Source organism: Candoia aspera, chromosome 4, assembly GCF_035149785.1.
Source record: "Candoia aspera isolate rCanAsp1 chromosome 4, rCanAsp1.hap2, whole genome shotgun sequence".
Taxonomy (NCBI): Eukaryota; Metazoa; Chordata; class Lepidosauria; order Squamata; family Boidae; genus Candoia; species Candoia aspera.
The window spans coordinates 10,790,966-10,805,428 of record NC_086156.1 but is presented as its reverse complement, the minus strand read 5'-3'; the positions used below and the strand labels follow the sequence as shown (position 1 = coordinate 10,805,428).

Here is a 14,463-nt window from a genome sequence, read left to right as displayed (position 1 = left end):
GGTGCTGGTTTTGACCTACCAAGCTCTTCATGGCTTGGCGCCTAGATACCTTCAGGGGCTCCTTCTCCAGCCACCTTTGGCCAGACCAATTAGGTCTAGCAGAGAGAAACCACACCACAAATCCCACACTTCTGGGAGGTTCTGTGGGCTGAAGCAAGGAGGCGCTGCCAACACTGTGAAATAGCCTTCCCGTGGGGATCTGGCTGGCTCCCTCTTTGCAAGCTCCTAAGCCAGTGTTTCTCAACTTTGGCAACTTCAAGCTGTGTGGACTTCAATTCCCAGAATTCCTCAGCCAGCATATTTATCCTATATCTATCACCAGTTAAGTAATGAACTACTGCGTTCACTCACAGCATCCTTAGTTCAGAAAAGAAGAAAAGTCCAAGAATCTGACCAGGTGTTGAATCTAGCAATCATAGTACTTACATTCTTTTTTTAACTTAAACAGGTGCCATAACTTAACATTTTAACAACAAAATTACCTGAGCATTATAATCACACATCAGGAAAATAATCTCATTAAGTTAAAGATAATATCACGTATACTGCCCAAAATACTTTTACCAAAGATAATTTTGAAGGGAAAACTTGCCTATTCTTTTAATTATCAATATTTTCTGTTTTCTTTTCTCCATTTTTATCTATCAAATAAGAGAAATAAAATTAAAAATATAACATAGAAAGCTGCCTTATAATGAGTAAGCTCACTGCCTCAGCTAACTTTGATCTTCTGCATTATTGTAATCAAAATCGGTTTTCCAGGATTTCAGTCTGTAAATCTTACCTGGGAATGCCAAAAACAAAATGTGAGACATTGGCATACAAAGTACACATTCTGTCACTGACCAAAAATTTTATTTTACTGTGCATGCTTTTTTTTTAAAAAGCATTGTTTTAGTTTTATGGTCTTTTTAATTTAAAGCTGTGTCTAGCTTAAATTCAGGGTTCAGTTACCTAACAAATTCTCAAATTATGAAAAAAAGATGTTATTTTATTACAGAGATAATATATTTGGTAATTTTAAAAGCTCATTAAAATACCATAGGCCACCTAAAAAGAACTGTCAATCTTCCCAATGCTAATTTCCTTACTCGCCTCATTTGTTCATAAAGTACATGCCTTGGAGCAAGTCTGAGTTAACTCTTCTTCAAATAGCAGTATTTACTTTTAGAATATTCTGAAGAAGAATGGAAGGAAGGAAGGAGACATTTCATTTAACTTAGAACAGCTAATCTGATTACATATATATGTAGTCATACACACACATACATTTCAAGTCAATCACTTTTTTTTCTTTCCCCTCAAACACTACCACAGTGTTACCATTCATACAAGGCAAGTATACATAAGTACTAAGTATTCTTTACAAAATTTATTTCTTCTCACAGGCATGGAAAGGACTGAAATGTGAATGGTAAGAGAGAAAGAACATTATAAAAACACAAAAGAGCAAATTACAGTATTATTCGTACGTCATCAAAGCAAGTATTTGCTCCACAGAACCAAAATTCCTGATTTTCCCAATTCTCCCTTACAAAGCTAAGGACACATACATGCTGAAGGCTACAGGTTCAGTCCTCCCCAGCTTAACAGGTATAAACTCCATCATCCCTAGCCAAATCATTGGGGGGGGGGGCTAACTGGCTGGGACCAATGAAGGGCTACAATCCAACGCCCCTACAGGGGCGTCAGGCTGGGGAAGCCGAGCTGGCTGGGACCCATGGGAGTTGGGAGTCCAATGCACCGGGTGGGAGAGCACCGTCCCAACCTCAGGTTGCCTCCTCCCCATCCCATAATACACCCAACAGCCCTCGCCTGTCGCTCTTCCCCATGCCGCGCAGAGGGGCGGGGGAAGACAAAGATCCGGAGGCCCCCGAAGGCTCACCTGAAGTCCAGCTGAGAAGCGGAGGGGGCGGCTCCCAAACTCGGAGCAGGAGCGGGAAGATTACGAGAAGGTGGAGACAGGAATACGGCAAGGAAGTGGAGAGGGGAGAAAGGACGATCGGGAGAGGGCCGGTAAGGAGGGAAATTCCGAGGGAGCCGCCGGTGGCCGAGCTGCCGATCTCTTTTTTTCTGAAGCAAGCTGCACCAAAACCGCTCGCTTCAGAACTCCCCTGACCTCACTTCCTGTTTCTCCGGAAGAGCCGCGATTGCCCACCAGCCACCATAGAGATCGACAACGGAGGGAACAGAGCCATAGGAGAGTGCGGGGTATGTCACGTGATTTGGGGCAGTGAGGGCCCAGACAGCACACGGAAGACCCTGGAATTCTGGGACCGATCCGCTTACTGTGTTGGAAGCTCTGCAGCCTCACAGCTTGAGCCTCATCCTGGGCACCTTTGCTGAGAAAGGAGGCGACCACCAAGCCCCACTGAGTTCGTGTGTGCCAAGCACAGCAGGTGGCAGGCTTCACCTGTATTGTCGCTTGTTTGGTTTGGCTTTTGTGCGTTGTGCAAAAAGCAGCCAGTTGTGCTTTATTCAGTAAACCATGATTTAAGATAAGCCATGATTAAGCACGAGGGGTGCACCAAGCTCATTACATTATCCCTCCTGTTCCACACTCGCTTTCTGAAATTTTAATCATCGATCTTGGATGCTCTGAAGCTTGCATCCAATTTTGCAACATTTCAGTTGACCGAATAAAAGCTTTTTTTAAGGTTTTGTAATTTAATGCTGCATATTTTATCACTGCCTTGTTTCTTCACTATACTTTCAAGCACGTAGCTTCTGTTACTCTATATTATATCTAGGAACGTTGTGTATTCCTACTATCCAAGACTCAATTTTCTTTAGGCTGGGCTCAGATGCTAAAGGGTTCAAACCTGCTAGCGGATGGAAAGCAGATTACCAGGGAATTCTGATCTGTAGGTCCAATCTACCTACACGTTGTTCTTACAGAGAAAAATGGGAGGAAGAAGGTGTATATACAGTACTCCACTTCGAGCCCTTGAATAAATGTAATCAAATTAATAGATAAATATTGCTGCCAAGAACACACCACCAGAAGTCAAGCTCAACCTAAAAAAAGACCTGACCCTGATTTCCTTGTAAACATGCATGGGATTTCAGTGTTGGGCTTCTTTACTTATGAAAACTCTTTAATATGTCTATTATTTTCATGTACACCCTTTCAGTTTGTGTGTGGCTTATTACCTGGTTGAGGCATTTTTTGCAACAACATCCTTGTCATAATTTCCCAGAAAGGAGTAGAGGATGAAATAAAGCAAGTAGCCAAAGAAATCAACAGTCATTTGTCACCATGTCATAGAGAACATATATAATTCTTTTTAATCCCTTCAATGGTGTGCAATTCTCAGAGACTGCCTGGACAAGTCCCTGCAGTTTTCTTGGCAAGGTTTTTCAGAAGTGGTTTGCCATTGCCTCCTTCCCAGGGCTGGAAGAAAGTGATGCACAGCCTCCCAGTTTCTAGCCTGATGCCTTAACCACTACACCAAACTGGCTCTCATATAATTATAACATTGTATAATTATGATGTATAATTTGATATTGCAAATCAGTGACATCATCTTGTCAGCAGCATATAGAATTTGCCTGTTTCCTAATGTTTCATAACAAAATGCAAACTAATCAGATGGCATTATCACCAGAAAGATTTCTACATCATAATAGTTGACCTAACCAAACTGTTTATTTACCTTTGCTTCTGATGCAGCAGATGAAGTGACCACCAATGGAGAATTTCTTATGGTCTAGTTCATGCATCACATTAGGTCATCATTTCCTAGCCATAGAATAAACCACAGTTGGCTGAATTCACATATCACATAACCCAAACAAGCTGCATTATGGCTTGGTGCAGAACTACACAATTTTTTTTTGAGTCCAAACAACACCTCATATTGAGTAGCATATTGGAGGCTGCCATCACAAAAACTGTGGGAGGGTATAGGATGAAAGCTCTACTAATTTTATTTACATTTATAGTTAATTAAAATTAAATGTAGTTAATACAATTAATCATCAGTCATGTACTTAAATTTCTCATATTAAAAATTATGATTGGTCAACAGCTCTTGGAAATTTCTGAATATAGCAGCCCTGGGTGCTGCTTTATTCAGTAACTGAGTACATCTGCCTCAGTGTAATGAGTAAACATAATCAGTGGGACTTATGTCCAAATCAGTGTTCTAAGGAACAAGTCTTCAGTGTCAAATTATTGTTACAAACAATGCTAAGATGAAAATGTCAGCTTCAGTGTAGAAACTGAGATTCTCTCAGATCATGTTTCAGCAGTTTTCTTTAGTGCTGTTTCTGCTTCAGTGCTGTTTATAAAGGTAATGTAGACTTCCTACTAATATAGCAAAGCCAATGTTGACATGGGGGAACAGCAAATCACTGGAACATTGTGAAAGTTACTCATCCAGGAGAATCAAATAAAGATTATATAGTTAGTAGTTGGCGGATCATGATAGAGGATTGGTCTAGTGGTTAAGGCACCAGGTTAGAAACCAGGAGCCTGTGCATTCTAGTCCCACCTTAGGCATGAAAGCTGGGTGGGTGACCTGGGGCCAGTCCCTCTCTCTCAGCCCAATCCACCTCACAGGGACACTAAGACCAGCCACCCCATTTCTAAATCACCAACTTTTTTTAAAGTATATGTACCCCAAGAGAGGCTTTCTACAGCAAGGAGAAGCTGGCTCTCTTGGTGCTTATTGTTATTTTTGGGATTACTTTTTTTTTAAGTTTTGGATTTCGTTTTCCTTCCAAAGGAAATTTCAAAGATTGAATAAATAATTGTCTTCCTGTTATTATTTTTGTATTACATTTGAAGATATTAGCATTTTCCTATGTGTTGAATTGGCTGATTTGAACCTTCAGCTCTCTGTCTTCACTTTCCCTTGAGAACTGTCTGCTAGTCACTCTCACTCTGTGTAAACAACTTTCAAACTTTCCCATATCTTTGGCTTTCGCTGATTAAGCTCCTAGGGGGTGCTATAATCTACTGTATGAGACATGGAGGATTTCAAACAGATTCTTTCTGACCTTCATCAGGACTTCAAACAAATATCTTCTGACTTTTATCAAACCTTTATGCAAGATATCCAGGACATTGTGGAAAATATGAGAACTAAAGCATGTCATCAGGTTGGGGATGTGGTGGATGAAATTGAGGAATCTAAGAGTGATAGAAAGGTTTCTTTTAAGGCTGAGATTGGAATTTCTGTCAAGATGCTAGATGAAGATTGGATAATGGAGCTGGAGAAATCTAGGGGAGAGAGTGATCTGCAAGCCATAAGTAGGGTCGATCTCCTGGTGGAATGCCATGAAAAGAACCTGGAATTTTGGAGGGGGGCAGTTGGGCTTAAGAAGAAAGCTCTGCGCATATCTTGGGAATATGTAACTACTCTGCTTTATTTTGAAGTGGGATAAGGGTTGAAGAATGTTTACTTGGTTTGCTTTAAGGATTTGACTGATGTTATTTGCCTTTAAAGATTTGGATTTACTGTTTTGAATTGGCTTTGTTTTTTGTGTTTATTAAGATTTTGTGTTTATTAAGATTGGGATTATTAAAATTGTTGTATTATTAAGTATAATAGCTGACAACTTATGTGCCTTTCAATTTGATGTTTATTAGAGTAGAGAGAAATGTATAGAATAGTGGTACAAAGGGAATAATTAAATATGTTTTATTTTTTGGAGGGGAAAAAACATTTCGGAGGTTTATATGAATTGTTTTCTTCATTTTAATATAAGGGGGAGGAGTAACTGTACTTAGTGATTTTTATTATGTGTTAAAGGGGAATAATTTATAGAAATAATGTGGTGTTTTGGTTTAATACAGAGTAAGAGATCAATTATGGAAATGTTGTATATCCTTGCTGTTAAAAGTCAGAACCCACATCTTCCTATAAATCTAAAAAAATTTTCTTCTCTTGTGTTTCTGCACTTTTTTAGGTTTTCTTCTTTTTTGTAGTTTTTTGTTTTTATTGTAGTTTTTATTTTTTCCTTGAAACTTAATAAAATGTACTATAAAATATATATATTAACATAGTTCAAATTTTAGATACTTACATTTTACATTTTATATTTAACATAATCTTAGTGATTATATTATCTAGTATAGGCTGCACAAGACTGCACCCATAGAGTTTAGCTAGGTAGTTTTATAAATGTATTTTAACTATATTTTAACCTTTAATTTTATTTTATTCTAGATTGCTATTATTTTAAGATAGATTATGTATACCTTCACAGAGCATCATCCTTGTACTGGTCTAAGACTGCAATAAATGATTGATTGATTGATTGATTGATATCCTCTCTTTCAGAATGGAAATATTTATGGTGGGTCCATAGATTTGAATCTTCTAACACCTGACAGATTTTTCTCAAGCACACCAACAAATCTATTTCAAAGCAACATCAGTCACCTCTGTGCCAGGGAGGTATGTATTATCTGCCAGTAGTGTTTATAATAACTGAAGCAAAGTGAAAATAGAGTTTTTTTCAACTGGAACCCATCGTTGATGATTTCATGGACAGGTTGCTGCAGTTGTTAACAATACAAAGTGATTTCTCACTGCCCTTTTTCTTTAACTTTTCAGTCTAGCCTACAGACCTGAGATTTCCTGGTGATCCCACATCCAATTACTGTACTAGGAAAATCTAACCCCACTTAGTTTTTTCAAGAACAGGCAAGATTTAATTACTTGCTAAATCGGCCTACTAGGAAGGCTGCTTGTTACCTACCAGAGGGATAGCAGCACGTGCTTGTTGCAGCAAATTCTACCATGAGTCTTATGGCACTCCAAAAAACAAGTTTCCATAGTTCTCACAGGATAATTGTTATCCTGATTAAAGATACTTAAGAGGATAGAGAGATGGAAACACTTTGGTCAAAGGAAAATGAAATGCTAGAGGTATAAAAAGTTATTTCCCAGCGATTAAACAAGGTACTGTAACTAACCTATTGGGATCCTTACATTAAAACAACATATGTGTGGTCAGAACCCCAAAATTACATATAATACAACCCTTTAACTGAACAAAACAGAACAATTGAGAACTGCATACTGTATGTGGATCTGACTGGAGTAAATTGTAGGGGGTGCCCAGAAATATGATTTGCATTTTCTTATAGTTATGCCTTTTACTCTATTTTGTAACACAGGGTCTTATTATTGTTCTGTGTTTTGTATTTGGTATTCTGATATGGCCTAATAGCTAATCAATAAAGTATTTTTATTAACAAGTTCCTGCTTTGGAAATGGGCACTATTAATGATGTGGTGGTCATGGTATTTCCTACTATATTGGCATGGTGCTGGGTGAAACCCAGGATAACACTTCACAGCACAAGATTCTGCAGTAACATCTTACAACCATCACTGCAGTTATGCCCCCAATTTGCATGCATTAGAACTTCACTTGCAAGTGTCATAAAATGTCTCTTCCCTTTCAGGTCTTTTGCTTCAGAGCCTTTAAATCGTCTTAGTATTTAGACCAGCCTTTCTCAACCTTGACAACTTTAATACGTGTAGACTTCAACCCCCAGAATTTAAAAGAAGTTGTTTTAAAAGCCAGGGTATGCTGACTATTGCAAGTTACTTGTTGCAATAGACTGCTCCCCTTCAGCAGCTTTCCAGGTACTGTATGTTCGAAGTGTCCCCACAACGATGGATGGGGCTTATGGTCACTGTAGTCCAATACCTCCTCTTGCTTCCCGCTCCCCGGCAATCTCTGACGTCCTGTTCCCGAATCGATCAGTAGGTGGATGCCCTAAGGCGCCTATTGGTCAGCCCCTCGTCCAAATCCTTATTCCCATTCGCTCGCCGACACATCCATCCCCCGTCCTCCTTGCCCATTGGCTGCTTCCCAGAACCTCGCTTTCCATCCTTCTGTCCCTGCGGCTGTTCTCGCCCCCTCCTCTGCCTCGCTCCCACCCGTAGCCCCGCCCCGCTCGCCATCGGGCTAGAGCCGTCCGCCAGTGGCGCTCCCGCCCTGATGATTGGCAGGCGCCCCGGTTGCCACTGGGCGGTGGTGCGATCTGTCCACGCGCTGACGCGCGAGCCCGAAGCGGCTGCCATTGGCTGCGCGCGCCGAGGGGCGTGTTGCCTGGCGATGTGGCGCGCGGCGCTCAGGTTGGCGACGGCGGCGGCGGCGGCGCCGGCCGTGGCGGGGGCGGGGGGAAGGGCAACGGCGCTCTGCTTTTCTTCGCGGGCGGGCGGTTGTTGCTGCCAGTCCAGCTGCCGCGCCAGGAGGTTAATCTCGCCCGTCTCTCTCGCGGGCCCAAAGGGGAACGGAGCTTGGTAAGGACCGAGACTGGGAAGCGCCGATGGGAGGGCCTCCCCGCCTCCAGGGTTGCGGTTTAATGCCGGGGTCGGCTCGCCCTACCCCCGGCCTTCTGGGTAAGGCGCAAAACCGGGGCTGAAGGCAACTGCCGCCCTTGTGCGTTCTTGAGTCCGAGTAGTCCGCTCCTAACGAGGGAGGCTCTGTGGAAGTACCGCTGCTTACAGCAGCCGAAAAAGCCCTTCTCTAGACCCGCCTTTGCTACTTTCGGGCTACAATTCCCTTTCATACTCAAAAGCTTCGGTCTTGGCTCTGCTGGCTGGGAAAGATAGGAGTCCGACGGATTGGGCTAGGGCCAGATTAGATGAGCCTGAAGGAAGGTAATAGCGCTAAACTATTCATTCCTCCTCCCCCCCCCCCCAAATAAGTGGGGATAAAGTTGAGGGCTTTCTTCGGGAAGGTCATTTCCTTCCCCAGGATAGTTAAAGGGGATGTTGTGGAGTTTTAGGAGAAATTGGTATGGGGAGAAAATACACTTGAATCAATCCTGAAAAGCCAGGGTTAGTCAAGGAAAGGGAGAGTTGATGAATTGCACCATATATTCCTGGAAAGCTTGAAAACTGCTTGTTTAGGAATCCAAAATGAGATACAGAATTGCCGTAGTCGTTGAGGCATTCTAAAGCAAGTTTACCCAGTTTCTTAATACTAAACGTTTTATGCACACCTGGATTCATTTGATTCTCATGTGGGACGTGAACTGTCAACTGATAATCCTTCAACTCAAAATTTGGATATTGGGATTGCCTGTTCGCTAATTCTGGATGGTAAGTTTTGCCTTGGGGTGAATTGCTCTTTCTGTTCAGTACTTTCATTAGGGAGATCAGCAGCACAGTCATGCCCGAGATAAACACAAGTGACCTGGATGAGCAACAAGTGCAGTTGCTGGCAGAGATGTGCATCCTGATAGATGAAAACGACAAAAGGATCGGTTCGGATACAAAGAAAAACTGCCACTTGAATGAAAACATTGACAAAGGTAAAATGTGATTTAAAGTCCATCATGTGCAAGGACGATCTTGCGTAGCTCAATTGGGTCAAAGACTTTGCTGCATGATACAGAGCCAAGTTTCTTGCCTCCAGATATCTGTATTTTAGTTGTAGATCAAGATAAAGCCAGAAAAAGAGAACTAGAAATGCAGAAGCAATGCTGTTGAACGAGTATGTTTGAATTAACCTGTTCTTCAGACAGTAGATTATAAACTTTTTCACATATGGAAGCTGAAAAGCTTCTTACAGATGATTCTTTCATCTCAGATATAGCCTGCCATTCCATTTAGATTTAGTATTATATATGTTCTACCTGCTGCATATGGATTCAGAAGTTCTCTCTAAGCCTCAGTAGGAAGCACAAACTGATTTGTCTTTTCCTGTCGCTGCTTGCAGGCTCGGTGAAAAGAGGACATACTTTCCACTTTGCCATGCAAATTTGGACTTGGCAAATACATAACTTTGGATATCTCTAGTGGAAGAGAAAAGATAAGCAGTGTCTTTAGTAGATGCTTTGGCAAAAAGAAAAAAATGTGGAGTGACTTGCTATTAAATAGACACAAGGAAAAGGTTATTTAAATTAAAAGGGCAATGAATTAATCCAGTGGGTGGAATTTGCTTCTAGCTAGCTGATGTAATATGGGAGTGCAACTTGTTTGATTACGGAATCTGTAAGCAAGTGGCCTCCAAGCTAATTTATTTTTTAAAAGTAAGTTTATTGGATATTACAATTAAAAGGATAAAAACTAATAAAAACTAAAAAAAACTAAGTATAAAAAATAGAAAGTGCAGAAAAGAGGAAATATTAAAATATATATATAGTAAAGAAAAAGAAAAATATATAAAGAAATGACTTCCCCCTTCATCACAACAAGTTTAAACAATTTTAGTAACATCACCTTCTCTTAAAATACAACAAATTATCTCTTTTTCCCATATCCCATCTCTTATCTATAAACAAATCCTTAAAGCCTCATCGTTCAGTCCTGATGTCAGCAAAAGTCCATTAAGGCTTACCAGAGATAACATACCTATTTTAACCTTGATCAAATAAGCCAAATTTATATTCCTTCCTTTTACTTTTAACATTCTTTAATCCCTTCAAATAATGTCCTAAAATTTGACTTCTTTTTATTTTTTCTTTGTTAGTTCCCACAAAATTCTTCAAAACTTTAACAAGTCTCTTTTGTAAATCAAATATAGGAAAATTATCCAGGTCACTCTTTCGGTTTGTTATTTGTATGTCCCTTTTAATTATTAAGACATCAGCCGGTTTCATTTGTATATCCTGTGTAACATCTTTTTCCATATCATTCTTGTAGCCTGTCATTTTTAAATCCACTTTCAAATCATTCTCAGTCTTGTCTTTGTTCCTCTTCCATATCATCTTTTAAACAGAGTCTATCTATAATGGCAGACACTCTTAAAATTAACTTCTGGGTCCATTGTTCACAAATACCCTCCAATGTTAAAGTATTTTGCTCCATTCAATCCAATACATTTTAGGCTAACCTTCAACTCCTAAGAATATAAAAATATCTAAGTTTATTTCTGAAAAGCTCTCAAAAGGAGGTTTTAACCATGCAAGATTTTTCTTTATATCTTATTCTGAAAGAACTACCACAATTGTATTTTAGATAAAAGTTTTGCTGAGGCCTTGTAAAGAATTGATTCCTTGTCAGGCATTAGTTTTAAAATTAAAATTTGATGTTAGCAGAAACAGACATTAAATGTATTATTGTAGCAGTACAACTTTTCTACAGCCATTGCCCATCTTTCCACCCTAGGATTACTGCATCGTGCCTTCAGCGTGTTCTTGTTCAATACTGAGAATAAGCTACTGTTGCAACAGCGATCAGATGCCAAAATCACTTTTCCAGGTTTGTGACAATGAATACCAGTGTTACAGTGTGTAGCAATGATCCATCTGCAGTGTGAATACATTCTGTACCCAGACACACCATACAGGCATGAGGGGAGAAAAACAACCATCTATTAAACTATAAGAGGATGAGGTTTTGTGATAGATCAACCCCCTAAAAGGCTGTTTATAGTGTGCTAATATTTAAATAATTGGAGAAGCAGTGTGAAGACTGAAGCTGACAAAGAATCTGAGACTAGACAGGATTTGTATCAAAACACTGCAAGTGCCCTCAACATCCAAGGCTGAAAAACTGGCAGCAAAAAGTCTGTTGCCCTGTAAGGGAAGGATAAAGAGACACTGGGCTTAAACCTGGAAATGACATATAAACAGGATTGATTCCTAGATTCTTCAATAATTGATTGTCATTAAAAGTGCTTCATTTGCATTTGTAATAAAAATAACTTACCTATCCAAATTCATCACTGAATCTTCTGCAACTAATCTCATCAGCATGTATTTGCATTAAAAGACAGATGTTATTTTTGCCATGGCCAGGATGAAGCTCTGACAGATGGGTGTATTTCTGGAGTACCATAAATTACTTCAGTTTCTGAATAATACATTTCTAGAAGTATACAGATTATCCCTAGAATGTTTGGATCAGCTCATTCAAGTGGAGAGGGCAAAATATTCTAGGGCCAGATCACTGTATTATCTGAAAACTCAAGCACAGCATTTCAGACACTCTGCTTTCTAAAACTGCAAGACATTCTTAAAACGTGATCCACACTTTATTTATTTTTGGTAGACTGTTTTACCAATACTTGTTGCAGTCATCCGCTGAGCACCCCACTTGAACTGGAAGAAAATAACGCCATTGGCATTCGAAGAGCAGCACAGAGACGCCTGAAAGCAGAGTTAGGAATTCCACTGGATCAGGTAAACACTCAGAGTAATGATTTCCTTGGGGAAAAGTTGTTGCATAGCATCTAGCTATTTGACAATCCCATTTGTCTAATTACAAATCAGACCCACAATATTTATTTGGAAACTCATAGCCTGCCCTATTCCCAAAAGCTTCGAGTAGAGAACAATTATTGCAATGCCTTTGTGATTCTTCTAGGCTATCTCCCTTTTTTTTAAATTAGTGTGCAAAGTTAGCTCTGGTGCTTTATCTCAACCTCTGTGTTTTAGAATAAGATGGAGAGCAAACCTTCCAAGCTACACCAAAGTCCTTGTTTTCAAATTCACCCCAAATTGCTGCATAGTCACAATATGCACATTATCAGGTGTAAAAAAATCAAACAGAAAAATTGTCTAGTCAAAAGCTAGAATGTCATAAAGAAAATCTTTGTTGAGGTTTACGTTTTTTTGTGGCTAAACAATTTTGGAACCCAATAATTTTTCCCAACATTCCTTTTTCCCAAAGCAGACTCTGTTGTTGGAAGTACTGCCAAAATGGCACAAGGGGAGAATGGCTGCTCAATTTTGTGTATTCTCTTTTTGTCCTGGAAATGTGCACAAAATATCTGTAATGCTTGGCCAGGTTCAGGTCCGGGCTAGGACCGCATCAATCCTCATTTCCTTCTTACCAATAGGTAGTAGACAGGAAATTTTAGCTATACCTCAGTATCTAGAATGCTGAGTGATCAAGAAACTCTGAAATTAGTATTAACAGAATTGATGTATTTTCATTATTAAAACCTTTTTCAGAACATATTTTGAACCTGAAATGTTGCAGGCACAGTTCCTTTGTCACTGCATTGTGTTCAGAAAGATACAATTCTTGGAGATAATTTAGAGAAGTTAGGTGGGGAACATTAAGAAACTTATTTCTGTGGTTCTTATCAGAGCCAGTGGCTACCGAAAACATGTTATGCATCACTGAAACCAGGAAAATGCCATTGCGTGTTCACCACCATGCTTTCCCCACAGTAGAAGCAGTTACTGGAGAAATCTATATTGAGGAGTTCGGGGAAGGGGAGGAAATCTGTTAAAGTAGTCATGGAGTTTTATGAATGAAACATATTTGGTTGTAGATCACTCCAGAAGAAATCATCTATCTAACCCGAATTCACTACAAAGCCCAGTCCAATGGAACTTGGGGAGAACATGAAATAGATTACATCCTTTTTGTGCAGAAGAATATAACGCTGGATCCAGATCCCAATGAAATTAAAAGCTACTGTTACGTGACACAAGAAGAATTGAGAAAACTCCTGGAAAAGGCTTATCGAAATGAAATTAAGATTACTCCATGGTTCAGACTAATTGCAGAGACTTTTCTCTTTAAGTGGTGGGATAACTTGAATAATCTGAAGAGATATGTTGATCATGATAAGATACACAGAATGTAACAAAACATGCTGCTCTAAAATGATATACCTTACATTTTTCAGTGACAGACTGTTCATTGAAGCAATGTATTTGCAGGTTGATTGCAACATAGGAAATAGGAGTAGGCCCATTAAAGATGAAGGGCGTTAGGTATTTTATCTGTCATTATACAGCTGGCTTGCTCCTGGAGCAATTTTTCTTTTCCTTTCACTTCTTGGCATTGCAGTGCTTGGCTTAATAACAAGCCATTACCAAGTTTGCATCCCTTGAAAAACCACTAGAAGTCTGAATATTCACTAAGCCACAACTTCATAGGAATATTTATGGCTTGATTACAATCTCTCCCACAGTGTGATGTTTTCACAATATGGAAGATGTCAGCTAACCAGTCTAATTCAGTGTAGGTAAGTGAAGAGGCGAGCCTGAACCAAATCCATTTGACTCTAGAAGCTACCTTTTGTATTTTGAACTAGAGTCTTATTAAAGGATGCAGAAAGGTTTCCTATACTATCCCCCTTCCAGTTAACCAGTTGATTTTATCTTTCAAGTAATTAGCACTTTTATATTGATACCACTGTGTTAAGGGTTTGGTTGACTTGCTTTTGAAGAACCTGTTCCCTTGCATGCTGTACTTAGCAGATAAGATACACGTTCTCCATTAGAAAAGATAACCTATTTCAAACCAGAAATACTAAAATTTCTGTATTTGTAGACTATAAATATGCCTTTCTTGTAAGAATTAAGTTATGATCTAAAGGAGAGGAAAATGTAAATCTAAGTAACTTCTTCACAGAGCCTTGAAAAATGCCTGAGCTATTACAGAACCAAGTAGGGAAAGATGCAGATGGTTAAGAATTATTACGGTTTAGGGAAAAATGGTGTTGGTGTAAATACAGTATGAACCATGAACATTAAATTAACTTTTAAAGACTGAATCTGTCTGGTGGGGTGAAATTTTGTATTTAT

The 14,463-nt window shown here is 39.5% G+C and overlaps 2 protein-coding genes across 4 annotated transcripts in view; one reads left to right on the top strand and one right to left on the bottom strand.

Moving 5' to 3' along the window:
* WDR37 (WD repeat domain 37) overlaps positions 1 to 2,116 on the bottom strand; it is a 46,680-nt gene extending 44,564 nt beyond the window's left edge. For both annotated transcript variants that reach the window (XM_063303415.1, XM_063303416.1), the window contains exon 1: positions 1,886 to 2,116. The gene's annotated coding sequence lies outside the window, so the exon portion shown is untranslated. The remainder of the gene's footprint in view (positions 1 to 1,885) is intronic.
* Positions 2,117 to 8,111: 5,995 nt separating this feature from the next.
* IDI1 (isopentenyl-diphosphate delta isomerase 1) lies at positions 8,112 to 14,432 on the top strand. Of its 2 annotated transcripts, none has more exons than XM_063303413.1 (5): positions 8,112 to 8,269; positions 9,113 to 9,285; positions 11,084 to 11,176; positions 11,969 to 12,099; positions 13,200 to 14,432. In XM_063303413.1, exons 2-5 carry the CDS (start codon positions 9,144 to 9,146, stop codon positions 13,515 to 13,517), a joined length of 684 nt encoding a protein of 227 aa, XP_063159483.1. In that variant the 5' UTR covers positions 8,112 to 8,269; positions 9,113 to 9,143; the 3' UTR covers positions 13,518 to 14,432. The 2 variants fall into 2 exon arrangements, with proteins under 2 accessions (XP_063159483.1, XP_063159484.1); XM_063303414.1 differs by having other exon boundaries at positions 8,113 to 8,269; positions 9,125 to 9,285.
* Positions 14,433 to 14,463: the final 31 nt, after the last annotated feature.

Bases quoted from the DNA above. Each gene is read 5' to 3' on its own strand.
- IDI1 (XM_063303413.1), top strand. From the start codon at position 9,144: ATGCCCGAGATAAACACAAGTGACCTGGATGAGCAACAAGTGCAGTTG. The intron at 9,286-11,083 runs GTAAAATGTGAT...TTTCCACCCTAG, and splicing joins GAATGAAAACATTGACAAAG to GATTACTGCATCGTGCCTTC. The intron at 11,177-11,968 runs GTTTGTGACAAT...TATTTTTGGTAG, and splicing joins TGCCAAAATCACTTTTCCAG to ACTGTTTTACCAATACTTGT.